At 35.8% G+C, this 22,687-nt stretch overlaps 1 protein-coding gene across 5 annotated transcripts in view; it reads left to right on the top strand.

Moving 5' to 3' along the window:
* Positions 1 to 21,235, top strand: part of LOC150081221 (protein still life, isoform SIF type 1-like) — a 496,225-nt gene extending 474,990 nt beyond the window's left edge. For all 5 annotated transcript variants that reach the window (XM_090379423.1, XM_090379422.1, XM_090379425.1 and 2 more), the window contains 2 exons: positions 2,093 to 2,280; positions 19,434 to 21,235. In XM_090379423.1, coding sequence (XP_090235549.1) covers positions 2,093 to 2,280; positions 19,434 to 20,247 — 1,002 coding nt within the window. In that variant the 3' untranslated portion in view covers positions 20,248 to 21,235. The remainder of the gene's footprint in view (positions 1 to 2,092; positions 2,281 to 19,433) is intronic.
* The last annotated feature ends 1,452 nt before the right edge of the window (positions 21,236 to 22,687 follow it).

Here is a 22,687-nt window from a genome sequence, read left to right as displayed (position 1 = left end):
TCTCTCTCTCTATCTCTGTGTTAACTTGGGGATTTTTTGGCTGGTGCAGCATAAGTCTCAGGCTTCCTTGCACCACATGGCTAATAATAATAATAATAATAAAATAATAATAAGAATAATTTTATTAAATCTACAATTTGCCATATATTTTAAGTTATTCGACAAGAAAAATATTCATTTTTTTAAACCTATTAATTACTTCAATAGTCCTAATAGTGGTTTCTCCCAAAAATTAGCATTAGCATTAGTTGAGGCATATGATGCAAGCTTATATAGCAGCAGCCAAACAAAAACAAAAAAAAAAAAAAACCCTTCCCATTTCACCGATCCAGTCACTCCAAATGTTTGTCTAGTTCATCCTTAAATTTATTTAAGTTTTCCACTTCCACAACAACAGATGTAAGTCTGTTCCAGCAATCAACTACCTGATGGCTAAAGGCAAACTTCCACACATCTATTCTACAACTGTCTTTCCTCAATTTGAATCTATGCCCCCTCAGGTTCTTAATCTGAGCAAATAGAAATATCCTATCAGCATTGAGCCTGCTCAAACCATTCAAAGCCTTATACATCTCAATCAGATCACCTCACAGGTGCCTAGTCTCCAGATGCTGCAACTTGCAGAACTTAAACATCTCTTGGTAACAAACAGCACCCCTTAGTTCCTCTCACCATTCTTGTTGCCCTTCTCTGTACTCATTCTAGCAACTCTACATCTTTCCTAAAATGAGGCCTCCAGACCTGTATGCAGTACTTGAGGTGTGTGGCCTGGCCATTGCTTTCTACAAAGAGATAATCACCTCCTTGTTTCTGCTAGCAAAATTCCTATATATCATTGACAAAACTCCATGACCTGCTCTGGCAGCCCATCTGCATTGCTCAGAGAACTTCATATCTGACTGCACAATTATCCCCAGGTCTTTTTTTATTCTTCACCTCCCTGAGTGTAGTACCACACAGTTTGTATGTTTCTCTTGGGTTACTGCTACCCATATGCAGTACTTTAATTTGTGAATATTAAACTTCAATTTCCATTTCTCAGCCCATCTACCCAACTTTTCCAGCTCCTGTTGCAGCAACATACTGTCATTACTGTTATTAACAACCCTGTCAACCTTTGTATCATCTGCAAACTTGGACACTAAGCCTGATATACCTTTATCAATATCATTGATAAATACAAAAAACAACAGTGGACCCAACCAAACCCTGGGATACTCCACTAATAACATTTGTCCATCCAGAGCAGTGTCCATTTATTACCACTCTCTGCCATCTCCCACTCAAGCATCCCTTTATCCATTGCAGTAACTTGCCCTTAATGCCATACTGCTCCAATCTGTAAAGCAGTCTTCCATGTGTAACAGTATCAAAATCTATTTTTTATTATTTTTTACACTCAGTTCCTTTGTGACCACATCGTAGTATCCAATCAAATTGGTCAGACAAGACTTCCCCTTAACAAACCCATGCTGTGTCTGAACTATTATTGCAGTCTTGTCTAGGTGATCCTGCATCACTTCTTTAACCAATGACTTACAGGTCTATAATTATTTGTGTCACCCTTTGAACCCCCTTTGTGAATTGGGGATACATTTGCACATCTCCAGTCCACGGGGACCTCCCCTGAATCTAAGAATACTCTCATAATTATGGCTAACGGTTTGCTAACTTCCCTTGCTGCCTCCTTCAATATAACTGGATAGATTCCATCCACCCCAGGTCTCTTTATTTATGTTTAACTTCAACAATTTCTCCTCCTTTGCTCTCCATTATTACAAAATCATTTAGCTCCCTGTTAGAGTTGAGTAAACTTCTGTCCTCCCCTTCCTTACAGAATTCTTCATGTGTGAATGTTATTAAATTAATGCCTGTGGCTGTAGCACCTCATGATGGAAGCATACCATACATTATTATGTATATGGACATTAAAAAACATGTAATTCAAAATTTCGATGCACCAGTAAATTATTTAATCATTTTATTTATTAATCTTCCAGTTCAGTACTAACAGAAATACAGAAAGAAAACCAAATTGATTAGTTGCATGACCTAGTTGAAACAAGTTGCTTTATCTGTTTTTAACCTCTAGGTAAGTTCCAGTAAATGTGGTGCCTCTGAAGTAGAGATAATTCGCTATCAGGTTCTAATTCCAGTAACAGAAGTACAAGTCAGAGCAGGCTGCATGAGAGATGGCGATTCTCATTTCCTGTGGGATTTAATTCATCTTCGATCACAATTACAACGGCGATCAGAGAAGGTATACCAGCTGTCCAACAGGTAACCATGTTAATATCAGTTTCACAGATTAGTAATAGAGTATTTTCAATGTTCTTAATAATACTGAAAATTATTTTTTTGTTTATTAATCAATGCTATATGATGAGAAAATGCTGACTGGCAAGTTAGAATCAAGTTTATCTGAATTTAATACAAAGTTAACTACTATCTATAAACTGAGATTTCTTTACACAGCATGGGTAACTTTACTTTTGAAAAAAAAAAAAAAAGTTTAGATCACTTTGTGTGATAGACTACAACAGAAGAACATGACAGTGTCCATTTGGAAGTAGGATCATTTATGATAAAGAAACAGTTCAGCATTAGACTCTAAGTGAAGTTGTTAGACATTAAGCTGCCTTGTAGCAAGTGCCTTTTTTTTTTTTATTATTATTATTATTACAAATTTAAAAAATGTATCTAAAAAGTTGTTAGATTCTTTTAATTACCTCAATAATCATAACCGTGTGTTTACAATGCTTTGGATACAGAAGACAATGTAGCAATCAAACTCTCAATTCAGAATTTGAATAGGAGGCTAGAAATTACCAAAGGAGAGCAACTCATGTTCAAGAGGGGGAAAACTTTACATGGGTTATACTTTCACATGCATTGCAACATACATTCCATATAAAGAATTAATTGGAGATGTAAGTAATACTAATTAATCCACATAAATTCTTGCTATGAATTGAATTTTATTCTGTGCAAAGTATTACATTAAATTAAACTCCCATACAACAGAACTACTTAATAATGCAGAACTTAAAAAATAAAAATAAAGAACGAATTACAAAACAACAGATCCTGTTACAGAATACTTCACTTAGTAGACATTATAAATTACATCATTTCATGGCTGCTTAAATCAGTTAAAAAATACTTATTTAGATTCTTTATAGTTGTTATTATATTTATTTGATCTATATCACAATTTATTTGTATTTAAAATTTGAACCATTTAAATATCTTATAAGATGTTTAATAAGTGTGAACTTCTTTAGATTTTCTATTTTGTTTAAAAGAATGTCTTATCTGTTATATCAGTCACAGCATGGATTTGTTAAGAGGAAACCTTGTCTGAATAATATGACTGAATGCTCTGAAGCAGCCAGTAACCAAGGTACTAGATGCAAAAATAATTCTGATATCATATAATTGGATTTAAGAAAAGATTTTCATAACATTACACATAAAAGATTGCTATACACACTGGAGCAGTGTGGTGTTAAGGACAAGTTACTCAAATGGATGAAGGGATGGTTGAGAGGTAGAAGACAGAGTGGTCATCAATGGACCCTGCAGACTTCACTAATGTTATTAGTGAAGTCTGCAGGGTTTAGTGCTGGGTGCACTGTCATTTTCTATATTTTAATGATATTGAAGAAGGCATATCAGGTTTAATGTCAATTTAAGAATTGAAGAAATGACAACTGAAGTTTAACATTGACAAATGCAAGGCACTGCATATGGATAGTAATAATCCCAGATTAATATACCAACTGTGTGGTACTACACTCAAGATGGTAGAAAATTGTGCAGGCAATTGTGCAGGCAGATATGAAATTTTCTGAGCAGTGCAAATGGTCTGCAAGAGTAGCTCATGGTGTCTTGTCAATGATATACAGGAATTTTTCTAGCAGGAATAAGGAGGTGATTATCCCCTTGTATAAGGCAATGGTCAGGCCACACCGTGATACTGTATACAGGTCTGGAGGTCTCATTTTAAGAAGGATGTAGAGCTGTCAAAACGAGTACAGAGAAGGACAACAAGATTAGTGAATGGAACAAAAGGTTGCTTTTATGAAGAAAGGCTTAAGTTTTGCAAATTACAGTGTCTGGAGACTAGGCACCTGCAAGGTGATCTGATTGAGGTGTATAAAGCCTTGAATGGTTTGAGCATGCTCAATGATGATGGGATTCTTCCTCTTGCCCAGAATAATCACTTGAGAGGGCATAAATTCAGATACAATGACAGATGGAACAAATTTCCATCTGTTGTTGTAGAAGCTGAAAGCTTAAATAGATTCAAGGCAGAACTAGACAAACATTTGGAGTGAGTGGATGGGTGAAATGAGAAGGGTGTGTGTGTGTGTGTGTGTGTGTGTGTGTGTGTGTGTGTGTGTGTGTGTGTGTGTGTGTGTGTGTGTGTTTTTGGCTGATGCTATATAAGCTTGCTTTCTTGCATCATGTGCCTTTGCTAATGCTAATGTCTAAGTTTGCAGATGATACAAAGAGTGTCAGGGTGGGTAATGATAGTAATCAAGGTATGCTACTGCAACAAGATCGAAAAAAATTAGGCGGATGGGCCAAGAAATGACAATTGAAGTTTAACATTGACAAATGCAAGGTACTGCATATGGGTAGTAATAATCCCAGATTAACATACCAACTGTGTGGTACTACCCTCAAGATGGTGGAAAATTAAAAGACCTGGAAGGTCTTTTAATTTGACTTTATATTTGACTAAAGAACTTTATATTTGACTAAAGAACTTTATATTTGACTGTATAATTGTACAGTCAAATATAAAGTTCTCTGAGTAGTGCAAACAGGCCACAAGGGCTGCTCATGAGGTTGTGTTAATGATATATAGGAATTTTGCTAGCAGGGATAAGGTGATTATCCTATTGTGTAAGGCAATGGTTGGGCTGCATCTTGAGTACTGCATATACAAGTCTAGAGGGCTCATTTTAGAAGGATGTAGAACTGCACGATTGGATGCAAAGAAAGACAATGTTAGAGAAGGGAAGAAAAGGGTGCTCTTATCAAGAAAGGCTTTAGTTTTGCAAATTGCCATTCAGCTGGGCAAAGAGAATATTTAAAGTAAAAGAATGCCGCTAAGAGAATATTTAAGTTTGCAAATTGCAACATCTGGAAAATAGGCACTTATGAAAGGACTGATTGAGGTGTTTAAGGCTTTGAATGGATTGAGTAAGTTCAAAGCTGATGGCATTCTTCCTCTTGTTCAGACTGCCTGCCTGAGGGGTATAAATTCAAATTGAGAAAGGATGGTTACAGGATAGATGTGAAGAACAGGATATATGCTTTAGCCAGCAAATAGTGTTGTTGCAAATATTAGTAATTTGAATAACTTCAAGGAAGAACAATTTTCTTGCTTTCATACATCATTTGCCGCTACTAATGCTAATAACATAAATGAAATGAAGCAGTGCACATTATAAATGGGTAAAGACCAGTAAAGTGCTAATAAATAAATGGAAATTTTGGCATTTCAGGCCATTTTAAGGTTGTTACTAAATGTACACGATAGAAGATTAAGCAATAATCATCTATCTTGTACATTTATCTTGGACAGAAACAATGCAGTACAAAAATACTTCATTCAATGGAAAGACAAAGAATGGGTCGCAACTATAATAGCAATCTCTTCTCAATGTCTTCTTCAGCAGTACAACTAAAGACAATGCAGTACTCAAGATGTTGCCTAACCATTACCTTACACAATGGGATAATCACCTCCTTATCCATTCTATAAAAATTCCTGTATATCATTGATAAAAATCCGAGCTGCTCTGGAGGCCTGTTTGCACTGCTCAGAGAACTTCGTAACTGACTGCACAATTAACCCCCAGGTCATTTTAATTTTAGAACTACACAGTTGGTATGTTAATCTGGGATTATTACTACCCATATGCAGTACTTTGTATTTGTCAATGTTATCATATAAGTATCTGAAAACAAAACACTGTTTCCAGATGTTCCATAAACAGTTTACTATTTGCACATGGAAAATAGGTAAATTATCTAGTAAACAATAATTAACTGACAACCTAAGAATGGATGTGAAAATCGCTCTTCATTAGGCGAAGTGATATCACACTGTCTTTGTTCTCTGAGTTTCTAACATCCAACATATTCCTCCAGCAAGGTACTGAATACACCAGGAATTGTTAAGGTCAGCTTTGGCTAGTTGATACTACCAGAATTTTTATTATTGTACAACTAGGGCATAACTTCGAATAGGTAACACTTCACCAAAAGAGAAGACTGAAGAAGGGCCAAATAGCCCTGAAACGGTGCCGTCTGGGTGGGGGTGGTATCCGCTGAGAATAAGTAACAACAGTCTTCTCCTTTGGTGAAGCGTTACTTATTCGAAGTAGTGCAATATCATGGCAACTCGTTGTGAAGGTATTCACAATATGAGATATAACTTAAATGATGCCGCCTTTGCATATTTGTGCTAATTCAGAGTTTAGCTGTGTTTGCACTAACTTGTACATTGTCTAAATCTCTTGCGGCCTGAGACTAAAGCCCTTAACACATTTCAGCAGTACTTTTATTTAAACTTGCAGACCTGTAGTAGATGTGCAGAAATTTGCTTTCAGCTAGAATCATTGATTGTTGGGATAAACTTCCAACTTGTGTAATAGCGTGAATAAATTTCAATTTTTTTTTTAAATCTTTCCAACCTTTGTAATAGTTTGAATAAATTTAAAGAAGATTGGACAAATTATTGGAAGGGATGGGCAAATGAAATGGTTGTGTGTTTTATTTTGTTTTCTTTTGTTTATAGTGTCATGCATAGGATAGGTTGAAGGTTGAGAAGTTAGCATATACTTAGTTGGGAAAAATGATGAGTTTGTCTTCTTCAACAAACCAATTACCTGCTGGTTAAAGGCAAACTTCCATATATCTATCCTAAAACCATCCTTCTTGAATTTGAATTTATGCCCCCTCATGTGTGTATAGTCTGAGCAAAGAATGTCATCAGCAATTAGTTTACCCAATTCATTCAAAGCCTTAAACATTTCAATTAGATCTCCTCACAGGTGCTTAGTCTCCAGAAATTTCAATTTGCAGAATTAAAGCCTTTTTTGATAATAGACCGTTTTTGTTCCCATCACCAATCTCATTGCTCTTCTCTGTAACTGTTCCAGCAGATCCACATGCTTCCTAAAATGGCGCTTCCAGACAGGCAGTACTCGAGATGGCCTAACTACTGCCTTCTACAACAGGATAATCACCTTCTTATCCCCAATAGTAAAATTCCTGTATATCACTGACAAAACCTCATTAACTGAGGGAAGGAGGGGGTTATGCTGTTAGTTAAGAAACATAAAATCTAAGGGAATGCATCCAATTGATGTTGGTGGACAATGCAGTGCTAAGTCTGTTTGGTATGAAATAAGCACTGGGAAAGGAAAATTATGAGTAGGTGTGTGTTGTAGGCCTAATGAATCTGATGAGTATAATGAGCAACTGTGCAGAGAAATAGAGTGGGCCAGTAAATCAGAATGTCTTATAATGGGAGATTTTAACTTTCCAGATATTGACGGGAACTTGTGGGTGTCACTTGCACACTAACAAGACTTTTGTGGATTTATTGGATGACTGTTTTCTACAGCAACATGTTCGAGAGGCAAACAGAGGGAGTAATACTCTTGATCTGATTATCAGTAGTGATTCTTCGTGCATTAAGAATCTGGAGATAAAGGAACCACTGGGAGACAGTGATCACAATGTATTGATGTGGGAATTATTTAAAGATGTAACTACCATCAAGGCTAAAGGGAAGGGCTTTTGCTTTCGTAAAGGTGACTACAGAGGTCTCAGACAGTTTTTAAATTCTGTACAATGGGATCAACTGATGAAGTTACCAACAGTGAATTCTAAATGGGAAGCCTTCAGGGACTAAATTTTGGAGGTTACTAGGCTTTTCATTCCAACTAAGAAATACTGTTCAAAGTTTAGGCCTAAATGGATGTCAGATGAATTAATGAGGCTAGTGGCAGAGAAGAAGAATGTATGGGATGCATAGCATTTGCATTAGCAAAGGCACATGATGCAAGAAAGCAAGCTTATATAGCATCAGCCAAAAAAAAAAAAAAAAAACCTTTATTTCACCCATCCACTCGCTCCAAATGTTTGTCAAGTTCTGCCTTGAATCTATTTAAGCTATCGACTTCTACAATGACACATGGAAGTTTGTTCCACCAATCAACCACCCGCTGGCTAAAGGCAAACTTCCACACATCAATCCTACAACCGTTTTTCCTCAATTTGAATTTATGCCCTCTCGGGTGATTATTCTGAGAAAGAGGAAGAATCCCATCCGCATTGAGCATGCTCAAACCATTCAACGCTTCATACACCTCAATCAGATCACCTCGCAGGTGCCTAGTCTCCAGACACTGTAATTTGCAAAACTTAAGCCTTTCTTCGTAAGAGCAACCCTTTGTTCCATTCACTAATCTTGTTGCCCTTCTCTGTACTTGTTCCAACAGCTCTACATCCTTCTTAAAATGAAGTCTCCAGACCTGTATACAGTACTCAAGGTGTGGCCTGACCATTTCCTTATACAAGGGGATAATCACCTCGTTATCCCTGCTAGAAAAATTCCTGTATATCATTGACAAGACACCATGAGGTATTCTTGCAGACCGTCTGCAATGCTCAGAAAATTTCATATCTGCCTGCACAATTACCCCCAGGTCCTTTTCATTCTCTACCACTGTCAGTGTGGTACCACAGAGTTGATACGTTACTCTGGGATTACTGCTTCCCATAGGTAGTACTTTACATTTGACAATGTTAAACTTCATTTGCCACCTCTCAGCCCATCTGCTCAACTTTTCTTGATCCTGTTGCAGCGGTGTACTGTCATTAGTGTCATTTACAACCCTGCCAACCTTCGTATCGTCAGAAAACTTGGACATTAAGCCTGATATACCATCATCAATATCATTTATAAATACAGAAAACAACAATGGACCCAAAACTAAACCCTGAGGGACTCCACTAATAACATTAGTACATGACGAGCAGTCCATTGATTACTACTCTGTCTTCTCCTACTCAACCATCCCTTTATCCATAGCAGCAATTTGCCTCCAATGCCACATGCTCCAATCTGTGCAGCAGTCTTCCATGTGCAACAGTATCAAAGGCTTTTCTAAGATCCAAATATATGACATCAAAGTTATTCTTTGCATCTAGTTCCTTTGTGACTACATCATAGTATCCAATCAAATTAGTCAGACAAACTTCCCCCTTAACAAACCCATGCTGAGTCCGAGCTATAACTGAAGTCTTGTCTAGATGATCCTGCAATGCTTCTTAACCAGTGCATCCATTAATTACCCTGGAAAAGAAGTTAAACTAACAGGTCTGTGATTACCTGTGTCACCCTTTGATCCTCCTTTTTGGATTGGGGTCACATTTGCACATCTGCAGTCCATGGGTACCTCCCCTGAGTCCAGGGAAGCTCTCATAATTATGGCTAAGGGTTTGCTTACTTCCTTTGCCGCTGCCTTTAATATAACTGGATAGATTCCATCCACCCCAGTTGCCTTTCTTGTGTTTATCTTCAACAATTTCTCCTCCACTTTACTGTCAGTTATTCCAAGATTATCTAGCTTACTGCCAGAGCTGAATACACCTCTGGCATTCCCCTCGCTGAATAACTCCTCATGTGTGAATGTCGATGCAAAATATTCATTTAGTTTGTTAGCTACCTGAGCAGGATCATCAACAGTTGAACCATTGATATCAAGTGGACCAATCTGATTCGATCTGATTAGATGGGTTGACTATTGATGATCATGCTCAGGTAGCTGATAAACTGAATATGTATTTTGCATCTACATTCACACATTGGAGTTATTCAATGAGGGGAGTGCCAGAAGTTTGTCAAACCCTAAAAGAGAGCTAAGTGATTTTGTAATAACTGAGAGCAAAGTGGAGGAGAAACTGTTGAAGTTAAATATAAGGAAGGCACCTGGAGTGGATGGAATCTATCCAGTTATATTAAAGGAGGCAGCAAAGGCAGTGACCAAACACTTAGCCATAATTATGAGAGCTTCCTTGGACTCGGGGGAGGTCCCCATGGACTGGAGGTGTTCAAATGTATCACCAATTCACAAAGGGGATTCAAAAGATGACACAAGTAACTACAGACCTGTTTGTTTAACTTGCGTTCCCGGGAAAATAATGGAATCACTGGTTAAAGAAGCCTTGCAGAATCATCTAGACAAGACTGCAGTAATAGTTAAGACACAGCTTGGGTTTGTCAAAGGGAGGTCTTGTCTGACCAATTTGATTGCTTACTATGATGTAGTCACAAAGGAACTGAATGCCAAAAATAATTTTGATATCATATACAGTAAACCCCTCCGAATAACGGGAATTATGTTCCTGAGAAATGCCACGAATAACGAAAATGCAAATACTGAGTTATGGTTCCCATAGTAATAAAGGGGTTCTGTTCCAAAGTTATGAAATATATAAGAAAAACTAGTCTAAAATTTTGTCTATGTATGTATTATATGTATCTTCATAATATGACTATGTACATAAACAGTACATAGTGAAATGCAAGCATAAGGCATCGAAATGAAAATAAGAAACAATTTAATATTAAATGTAATATTTATTAGAAATTTCAAACAAATCTTTCAATCCAGCGCCTTTGCTATAGCTAAAAAACTTATCCTGCCAGTGCTATCACCAGTTTCGCTAAAGTGTTGATAAAGGTGTTTTGCCTTTTCACAAATGATGAGTGAACTTAACAGAATTTTATTTTGAGTTCGGTCTTATATCCACAGATTTAAAACTTTTTCCATTTTTTCTAATTTAATATCACGAGTTACAGAGCAAATTTTTTAAGCAATTAGCACGTTTTCACAGACACTACGGCAGATTTTTTCTTCCGATTTCTTGATTGATCGTACCATTGATTTATTGATTTTATAATGTTTTTCGACTGACTTTCACCATTAGAAATTTTGTCTAATAACTGTATTTCACTCGCTAATGTCATCACCTTCTTTGATCTTTTCACAATCTCTTGTTATTCGTAGCCATATTTTTGTAGGGAAAGAACTTGTCCAAATAAAGTCACTTTCTTCCGTTAACACACCCGAAAAAGTCTGTTTACACTAACACACTGCAAAACGGTAGATTTTTCACTTTTGTAAGCATATCAATTTATAAATTGATAAATTTATTCAATTTATAAGCATATAAATTAAAAGCAAACGACGAAACCTTCCACGACAAGCGCAAAGCACATACTGAACAAGAATTAGTGAGAAACATCCGCACTCACGATTTTGTGACCCCTCTCCCCCCCCACCCACTGATTGCTGTTTTGACAGGGAAAGATGATTTTAGCCACCCCATGTTCTTTTATGGCAGAAAATGTTCACTGCACTTTAAAATTCACATTTTTTTAGGTTTCATTTTATATTAAATCAGCGACCGCGAATAGCAGGGGTTTACTGTACTTGGATTTCAGGAAAGCTTTTGATACTGTTGCATATGGAAGACTGCTGTACAAATTGGAGAGGTAATGGCATCAAGGGTAAGCTGCTACAATGGATAAATGGATGGTTGAGTGGGAGACAATAGAGAGTGGTAATCAATGGACACTGTTTTTTACTTATTTTTTATTTATTTTTTATTTATTTATTTATTTTTTATTTATTTATTTTTTTTTATTTATTTATTTTTTTATTTATTTATTTTATTTTTTATTTATTTATTATTTTTTTTTTTTTGGCTGATGCTGCATAAGCTTGCTTTCTTGCATCAAATGCCTCTACTAATGCTAATGCTAATTCTAATGCTCTTCGTGGCCCAATGTTATTCCCCAGGGTTCGGTGTTGGGCCCATTGTTGTTTTGTATATTTATCAATGATAATGATGAAGGTATATATCAGGTTTAATGTCCAAGTTTGCAGATGATACAAAGGTTGGCAGGGTTGTTAACGACAGTAATGACAGTATGCTACTCCAACTGGATCTAGTGAAGTTGGGAAAATGGGTTGAGAAGTGGCAACTGTAGTTTAACATTGCCAAATGCAAAGTACTGCATATGGGTAGCAATAACCAAAGAGAAACATACCAACTGGGTGGTACTACACTCAGGGAAGTGGAAAGTGAAAAAGATCTGGGGGTAATTGTGCAGCCAAATATGAAGTTCGCTGTGCAGTGCAGACAGGCTGCCAGGGCAGGTTATGGAGTCTCGTCAATGATATATAAGAATTTTACTAGCAGGGACAGGGAGGTGATAATCCCGTTATACAAGGCAATGGTCAGGCCATACCTAGAGTACTGTATACAGGTCTGGAGGCCTCATTTTAGGAAGGATGTAGAGTTGCTAGAACGAGTACAAAGAAGGGTAACAAGATTGGTGAGGGGAACAAAGGGGTGCTCTTACTACGAAAGGCTTAAGTTCTGCAAATTGCAGTGCCTGGAGAGTAGGCACCCATGAGGGCATGCATTCTGGGATTACTGCCCATATGACCTTACATTTGTCAATGTTAAACATCAATTTCCACTTCTCAGCCCATCTGCACTAGAGGTTAAAGATGCAACAGCATACCCTAATTACTGTCATTAATCACCCTGCAACCCTTCATCATCTGCAAACTTTACATAAAGCCTAATACGCTTTCATTAATAAATATAGAAAAAAATACTGTGCCCTGTACTGAACCCTAGGAGACTCCACTAATAACAGTAGTCCAAGAAGAACAGTGCCCATTGAAAATCACTCTTTGCCTTCTCCCAGTGAACCACACCCCAGATACCCCACTGCCCAATCTGTACAGCTTTCTTTTATGTGAAACAGTATCAAATGCTTTTCTGAAATCTAAGTGTACAATATCAAAATTACTTTTTGCATCCAGTTCCTTTGTTAGTGAATCATAGTATCCAATCATATTAGTTACACAAGATCACCCATTAACAAATCCATGCTGTGACTGCAGTATAACTATTGTCTAATATAACTTGCAGTATTGTCTAGATGGTCCTGCATTACTTTTTTAATCAGAATACAGAAGAACTAAAGAGTCACGTTAGACTCTTCAATTTCTCTAGATTGCAATTTTTGGAAGGTTGTTCCAAAAAAATAGATACAGAAGTGATAAATAGCAAAGAACGAGATTGGGAGTTTCAAAGAATGTTGTATACAGGACATTATGCAAAGCTCAGATATACCTATTCAAGAATCAATCACCATGATTCAGCCTCCTGATTGGAATTCTGTACTTGGCTCCTACAGAAATGTATCAATGATACAATGTTTTCTGAGCAAAATTTTATTCACAGATGAGTGCAAATTCACTTTCAGTGACACCTTTAATTAACATAACAGCTATTGATGGGCCTCTGAAAATCTTCATGTAGTATATCTTCAGCACACACACACACAGAGGTAGTTTTCTGTGAATGTCTGAGCTGGCATTCTTGGTGACAATGTAATTGGTCTATTTCATTTGCCAGATTGCCTCAAGGGTCTAACCTACTTTAATTTCTTGAAGAATGCACCTGTCAGCAGTATTGAAAGTCATAATGTTGGCAACAAGGAAAGCAATGTGGTTCCAACATGATAGTGCTCCTGTATATTTAAATTTTGAAGTTAGACAATAGTTAGACGATATGGAAATGAATCTCTGCTTAAATGGCCTGCCTCACCATATATCATATCATTACACTTTTAATTTTGGGGTCCAATGAAGCAGTCAGTGTATACTAACATTCAACAGTCCAGAGGAATTGGGAATTACATGGAAGTTGTAGGTAACTGTTGTGCCAAATGTGCTACAACAGTATTGTGCTCTGATATTCAGAAATAAATCAGAAATTGGAAATTATAGACCAATTAGCTTGTTATCCTGCATCTACAAGTTGTTCACAAGGGTCATTACTAACAGATTAGAAAGAATACTTGATGAGAATCAACCAAAAGAGCAAGCTGACTTTAGGACAGGATTCTCAACTATGGATCATCTTCACATAATATCACAGCTAATGGAAAAAGCAAATGAATATAAAATACCATTATGCCTGGCATTTGTGGATTATGAAAAGGCATTTGACTCCATACAGCATAAGGCAATGCTTCGGGCACTGGAAAGACAAGGCATAGATACCCCATATATTATGATTTTGAAGAAAATATATGAGAACACTACCTCCTTTATTAGACTAGACAAAGACAGTAGGAAATTTAAAATTGAGAAAGGAGTTCAACAAGAAGACGCAATATCTCCGAAGCTGTTTACTGCTGCCCTTGAGGAAGCTTTCAGAAGATTAGACCGGTTGCAGAAAGGAGTCAATGTGAATGGAGAGTACCTAAACCATTTACGATTTGCAGATGACATTGTGGTCATAAGCCACGATGTAAAGAAGTAGAGGAAAATCTTAATCAGTTATGCACAGTTAGTAAGGATTTTGGACTAAAGATGAATATGGCTAAAACAAAAGTAATGATGAACAAGTATGCCACAGAAAGGGACATAATGATTGAAGGAACAGTAATTGAAAAGGTGGAGTGATATACTTATCTGGGACAAGTTATTAGCTGTAATAATGATAAATGGCCAGAAGTCAAGAGAAGAATAAATTTTGGGTGGATAGCATTCAGGAAATATAGTCACATACTGAAGAACAATATCCCAGCTTGTCTGAAATGTAAAATAATGAACTAATGTAGATTTGCTTGAGCGTGTACAGAGAAGAGCAACACGATTGGTGAGGGGAATGAAGGGATTCTCTTACCAAGAGAGGCTTAAGTTCTGCAAATTGCAGTGGCTGGAGGCTAGGCACCTGCGGGGTGATCTGATTGAGGTCTATAAGGCCTTGAATGGGTTGAGCACGCTGAATTCTGATGGGATCCTTCCACTTGTTCAGATTACCAACCTACGGGGACATAAGTTCAAATTAAGAAAGGACAGATGTAGAATAGATGTGCGGAAATTTGCCTTTAGCCAGCGGGTGGTTAATTGCTGGAACAAACTTCCATCTGTCGTTGTGGAAGTTGATAGGTTAAATAAATTTAAGGAGGAACTGGACAGGCATTTGGAGGGAATGGTGTGATTTTTTTTTTTTTTTTTTTTTTGGCTGATGCTGCATAAGCTCCTACACTTGCTTTCTTGCATCATGTGCCACTACTACTACTACTACTACTACTACTACTACTCCCCACCATGACTTATGGAAGTGAAACTTGGGCACTCACCAAAAGAATGGAAGAGAAGCTGAGAACTACACAGCGAAGAATGTAACGAATTATATTAGGAATCAGACTGTTAGATAAGAAGAGAAACACATGGATTAGGCAGCAAACTCAAGTAAAGGATATTCTTATCAAAACTAAAGAACTAAAATGGTCTTGGGCAGGACACATAGCTCGAAGACATAATGACAGATGGACTAAGAAAATAACAGAACGGTACCCAAGAGGAGCTAGAAGAAAACCTGGAACGCAATGGCGGAGATGGATAGATGAAATTCGTGAGTTTGTGGGTAGTAAATGGATGGCAACTGCACAAAACAGAAGGAACTGAAAAGTTGCTAGAGAGGCCTTCATCCTGCAGTGGATTGAAAATGGCTGATGATGATGATTTCCTGTTAGAGACTTAGTAATTTGGAGTCTACTCTTTTTGATCTTCTCTAGCTTAAAACTCTCTTAAAACCCCATTCTGTGAAATTCATCGGCGTCCTCTATTGGGATCTATATTCCACCAAAAATCATTCAGAATCTTTGAAGCTCAAGTCACTCCAGCCCAACTTTCCTAACAGTAAGATAATATTCTTTGGCAATATCAATTTTCAAAACTTCAGCTGGGCTAGCTTCACTTTTCTAGTTACATAGACCCAGTTAGTCGAGATACTCAGGCTTTTGCAATTACTAATAATCTCGCACACTCTGTTCATTTACCTACCAGAATATCAGATAATTCTAACCACATAGCCAACAATCTTCTTTTTCTCATGAACAACCTTTCCAAGTATACAGTCAAGATGACTGGTCCTCTAGGCACCTCAGATCACAACTTGGTGGTAGTAGTAGTAGTAGTGGCATGTGATGCAAGAAAGCAAATGTATGAGCTTATGCAGCATCAGCCAAAAAAATAAAAATAAAAAAAAATCACACCATTCCCTCCAAATACCTGTCCAGTTCCTCCTTAAATTTATTCAACCTATCAACTTCCACAATGACAGATGGAAGTTTGTTCCAGCAATTAACCACCCGCTGGCTAAAGGCAAATTTCCGCACATCTATTCTACATCTGTCCTTTCTTAATTTGAATTTATGTCCCCTTAGGTTTGTAATCTGAACAAGTGGAAGGATCCCATCAGAATTCAGCGTGCTGAACCCATTCAAGGCCTTATACACCTCAATCAGATCACCGCGCAGGTGCCTAGTCTCCAGCCACTGCAATTTGCAGAACTTAAGCCTCTCTTGATAAGAGGATCCCTTCATTCCCCTCACCAATCTTGTTGCCCTTCTCTGTACACACTCAAGTAAATCTACATCCTTCCTAAAATGAGGCCTCCAGACCTGTACGCAGTACTCAAGGCGTGGCCTGACCATTGCCTTATACAGAGGGATAATCACCTCCTTTTCCCTGCTAGCAAAATTCCTATATATTCCTATATATATATGGTGATGGTCTCTCATGGACATTCCTAATCTCTTGTTGTCTGGCATTAGAAAAATGCAAAATGGGATGACCTGCAAGATTTCTATTCTTCTTTTTCTTGATTAGATTATTGCTTTAAATCTTTTGATCATGATTTTAGATCATGTCAATGAAATTATTCTTGTAAGGATGAAATCTTTTATTCCACATTCCACCTAAAATTTGTTCTTTATCTACACCTTAGTTTTCGAATAAATGTGCTAAAGCTGTTCAAGCTGTTCAATTGGTTTCCATTCACATCTATCTTCAGGTTAACTTTGGTGCTTTACACCAAAGTTCACAAAATTGTAAAGCAATTATTAATCAGTCAAAATTAGGTTTTGAACAGGCTAAGAGTAGAAAACTTTCTTCTTGCACAAACGGTAGTCAAGCATTCTGGTCTCTTGCTTGCTCCTTATTCTCATCTGTACTACAACCTGTGTAAAAACCTGATGAATTCTATTTATTACTACCTCAGCTAAAGATAAAACCGACATGCTAGAATGCTACATTTCTTATAACTCATTTATTGATGATTTTAGTAAACCACGTCCTACCATTCCCAGCACACTCCACTCAATGCCTCCTGTAGTCTTCCATCAAAAGGATGCAGAAGTGCTTTAACAATCTCAATGCCAAGAATGGGGCAACTGTTGTTTTCTATATTTATCAACGGTATGATGAAGTCATATCAGGCTTAATGTACAAATTTGTAGATGATACAAAATTTGGCCGAGTGGTTAATGCTAGTAATGACAGTATGCTACTAAACATCTTATATGATAATATGTTTTTTTATATCTGCAATTGTAAAGCCTGTTACATGTTTTTGTATAAATTTATTTTAATAAAAAAAAAAACAGACAGCTTATGATTTGTTAAAAAATGTAAAAATATTAAAAGAATACATGGACCAATTTGCAATTTGTTCATGTAAAAGTTTGAAGGTGACTTGGGTGTTTGACGAATGATAACATGGGAGCTGGATCACTACAATATAGGGAAAAGGGAAATTAGAAGTGAAAGGCAGACTACAGGTAAATAAAATAAAAATGTCAAACCTCTTCCTGAAACATCTAACTCACCCCCACTTTAAAAACCCTTACTAGGTTCCCCATAAAACCAGCAAGATTTGAACTAACCTTTCCAAATGGGCATCACAATATAGCCATCTTACATAGAAACCCAGCAAGCGACTTCTGCCAAATAAGAAACATTTTTGTACATAGTGTCTACCAAAAAGCAAAAATCAGATTTACCCCATAAAAGTTACTAATTTTTAATTTTTAAACTGAAAAATCATTTTTAAGTTTAAAAAGTAATTAACCAAAAAGAATAAATGCACAAGGTGTAACAGGCCTAAGGATTGGTAATTCACTATAAGAATATCAGTGATATATCACCATATTTTTCCACAGTATCTATAATAGTAAAAAACTACAAAAGTAGTGTAAATGGCATCGATTTAATTGTATCTCATATTGTGACTACCTTCACAACGAGTTGTATTGCACTACCTCGAATAAGTAATACTTCACCAATGGAGAAGACTATTGTTACTTATTCTCAGGGGATACCACCATTTCAAGGCTTGATGGCCAAACTGTGCCATCTGGGTGGTGGTATCCCCCAGAGAATAAGCAACGATAGTCTTCTCCATTGGTGAAGCATTACTTATTCGAGGTAGTGCAATACATGTAACTCGTTGTGAAGGTAGTCACAATATAAGATACAATTAAATCGATGCCATTTACACTACTTCTGTAGATTTTTGCTACTATGGAAAAATATGGTGATATATCACTGATATTCTTATAGTCAAAATTTAATTAAATAATAATATTTAAAGAATCTTTAAATAAAAAAAATGTTTAATTCTTAAAATGTTGATTAGCTTGCCTATACAATGTTTGTTTACAAAATAAAATTAAACGGATGCATAATTATTAACAGAGTTTTAGATTATTTCTAAGCTTTTCTTTATTTAAATAAATCTTATTAAAGTAAAAATAAATCACTAATTAACCATGTGAATTACATTTTAAATAGATTTCATTAGTTAATTTATTGACTTATTTGTAACCCATTTTGAAAAATTTGTTAGAGATAACAAGAATGTATTTGAGAATATAAATATAAACCTTGAAATATGGACAGCCAATCTGCTTAACTATAATTTGGTGATGTTTCTGAATCCAACATGGAATCCTATCATTACACCATAGTGAACAGCTATAAACAGATAGATGCAGATCCCACTGGATTAGAAGAGAACTTGGACAATCAAAATGCAGCATTCTCTTCCTACTCCCCTGAGATCTGTATTCCCTTACTCATAACTATTCATATTCATTCCACTCTGCTATAGAACATCATACGAGAAGCAGATTATAGATACAGAAATAATACCAAATTATGGTTAGGTAGAGCAATTGTGTAAGTGTGTGTATTGTGTAACATTGTGTAAGTCTGAGTATTAAGTAAGTGTAGAGCAATTGTGTAAGTGTAAGTATTGTGTAACTAAATAAAATAAATAATCCTTATTGAATGTACCATAGTCTGGAAATAACAAATTATTTATATAAAATCTACTTAAAATATATATAATTCATATAGTTAATAAAAGTGTTTTCCTTTCTCTTTAACAAGATTTTTTTTTAAGAACAATCATATAATATCCTTCTCACATAATATTTTCTTTGCTTATTTTACTAGCACAAATGAATTCAGGAATGCCTTCCTCCGAACAATACGGCAGATCATACGAGAGAGTGTCCGGAATATGATAGTGCCTGTCAACAAGCCAGTGCCAAGAGACAAGCTAAACCATGGTTCGAGGGGAAATGGGCATGCAATGGCTCGAACTCTAAGTGGCAAACGAAGAGGTAAGGCCTCTCAACGCCATTCTGCAGGGATTATGGAGAGTGATACAACTGTAGAAACTTATGACAATATTGACCAAAACTTCCGGACACGCAGTAGAACTGTGGCTGATGGCATGGATGACATGATGGGATCAAACAAGGAACTAATTGAGTCGCGAGGACAGTCCCCAGGTCCAATAGACTCTGAACGATCAGATAGGTCAGATAAATCTGATAAGTCAGACAAATCAGACAAATCAGAAAAGTCAAACAGATCAGTTAAGTCAGACAGATCTCGTGGAAGCACAGGAAGCAGTAAACGTGATCTTAGTGCCACTAAAGTACTCAGCATGAGTACAGCATCAACACTGTCAAATTCAAGTACCGGAAGTTCCTCTGCTAAATTAGTTCATTCTAGCAACTATCCTACTTCCTTTCAGCCACAGTCTGGAGAAGACTCTGGCTCCCCAGTGTGGAAATTAAGGGAGAATAACTATGACAAGTCTGCTACACTTCCAGCCCACATCAAAAGCAAAGATGTAAGTGGCAAAGAGCAATACATTGTTTACGATGAGTATCACGGGTCTCTGTATGTAGCTCCATCTGGTAGTCAAAAAAAAGAACATGGTACAGGTATGGTTTCCAAGGCACAACCAGATTGTTAATGTTACTAGTTGGGCTTAAAATGCCTTATAATATAAACAAAAAGACTTGGACATTATATTTATTATGTGTATTCCTGGAATCTTAATACTCAGATTGTGATGAAAGAATGTGAACTGGAACAAAAAAGGGGTTTTAAAAACTTGAAAGTAAATCATTGTAGAGATTAGTGAAGATCTGCATTACAAATGGACTAAACTGTAGTCCAGTTAATCACAAACGGTGCTGTTTCTACTTCATCTTCTTTGTTGTATTCAGTCAGCAGAAACAGTAAGATGAGTTGTCCCAATTTCAGAACTCAGGCTTATCAATAGCAATTGTTCTCTTTGTTAGTTGTAGTCCAAGAATAATTTGTTGTGTAGGAACTAATCATAAAATCAAATTTCATGTCAGTGAATGGCTGACATATACCCAGAATCAAGAGTTCCCCCCCCCCCATCATATCCCCAATATAATTGATACTTAGAACCTTTGTGTACAGTGTGATGGCAACAAGAAGTGTTGTAACAATCTCTAATGTTTGTTGACTGGTATCATATGAAGTTTCAGCATCATTTCTCAGAGAACTGATCTGGAGAGCATTGGGTTCCCTCTTTTCCCTATTTGGCCTCCAACCCTTTCCCATGATCCATATCACTTGCACATGCAGGGAATACGTAATTTTAGTATACCAACAGCTGGCATTTTTGCAGTATCTCATATTTCTTTAACTTTCATCTTACCAGTAAAAATGAATCATAATAAATCTAAAAATCATCAACCTTTAGTTGTCAGATTAGCCTTTGCATTATGTCATAAATCCTTCAATAACTATATATATATGTGCAGTATGTGGATGTATGTGTGTGTGTGTGCACACAGGAGTTCACACACTTCTTATTCTTTCAAAGAGGGAAGTAAATCTACAGGTCTATTATCAACATTGGATGCTTTAAAAGTATCAATGCAATACAGGTACATGGTACTGTCAAGTTTATTTCCAAAAATTTTTCTCGGTGAACTTGAAGTAACTTATTAAATTTACAACAGGTGTTCATCTGAAATTCAGTCAACCATATATGTACATTGTATAAAAATATACAGAAAAACCAGTTACAAGTATATGTTGAAAAATATACATGTCTATACTGGTTGAAAGGCTGAAGTTCATATTTAATGTAAGTGCTTTAAATTTCACCAGATAAGTTATAAATAACTTACTTTTTTTGCTGACTTACTAAGTTTTTTGTGTATATATTAGCTATATATGTGTGTATATGAAAGATCATATTGAATTTCAAGAAATAGCTTGTTAGGATATCTGTTAATTTAATAATTTATAATACAAAATAGATTTCACTGTATTGCAGAATTAATTATAGAACTGTTACATTTATAAAGCTAAACATATATAATAAAAACAGTTAAATCATTTTGTCATATATATGAGTAGAAGTTAGTTCCTGTAATTAAAACTTTCCATAAACTTAGTAGAAACTTTAAAAAATTAAATCAAAAATAGAAATAAGAGAAATTTGAAACTGTTACCTATATATTCTGCATGTCATGATAGTCTTTTCTACTTCACTAGGAAAAAAAATATATTTATAATTCATCAGTCCAGCTCACAAAACAAAAATTAGTCTATTATGTTTCCATACTCAAAATATTGTGGATCAAAATGAGTAGAATATATTTTCATACAATATATTTTAAGTTTCAGACACTTTATCTTCAATCAAGGCATACTATTTAAATATACATAAGCTGTTTAGAACTTTTCAAAAAAAATTAAATATCTTCTGACTTAAAAATTTGATGTAAAATCAGATTTTCAAATGTTTTTGAAGTTGTGGAGCACATGATCCTGGGAAGCATTATCACCAGCTTGTTAAAAAATATATATATTAAATGTAATGGGCTTATAATGTGAAACTAAGTGTATAATCAAATTCACATAAAGTTAAAAAACTAAAATTCAATAAGTTTTTCAAATTATTATTTTCAAATTGACATCCCAAGAAAAATTTAGATCGTAAAACGTTTCATCAGCTTAAATCTGAAAAGATATCTTCAGTTTTTAGTATACCAACAGCTGGCATTTTTGCAGTATCTCATATTTCTTTAACTTTCATCTTACCAGTAAAAATGAATCATAATAAATCTAAAAATCATCAACCTTTAGATGTCAGATTAGCCTTTCCATTATGTCATAAATCCTTCAATACACACACACACACATATATATGTACAGTATGTGGAAAAACAATTTTTTTTGCACTATTTTTTCAAGCACAAACTTTATACAATAAATTCAAAAATGAAAAGTAACTAAAAAAAAAATTATCTTTTCATGCAATACCTGATTTTAGAAACTTTTCAACGTAGAACTGGAGTCACCAAACTAGATTTTAGAAACATATCAAAATATGACTGGAGTCACCACTATACATAAGCTTCTTT

This window comes from Mastigoproctus giganteus, chromosome 8 (genome assembly GCF_048544385.1).
Source record: "Mastigoproctus giganteus isolate SK-2022 chromosome 8, ASM4854438v1, whole genome shotgun sequence".
Lineage (NCBI taxonomy): Eukaryota > Metazoa > Arthropoda > Arachnida > Uropygi > Thelyphonidae > Mastigoproctus > Mastigoproctus giganteus.
This window is presented reverse-complemented; position numbering and strand designations above follow the sequence as displayed.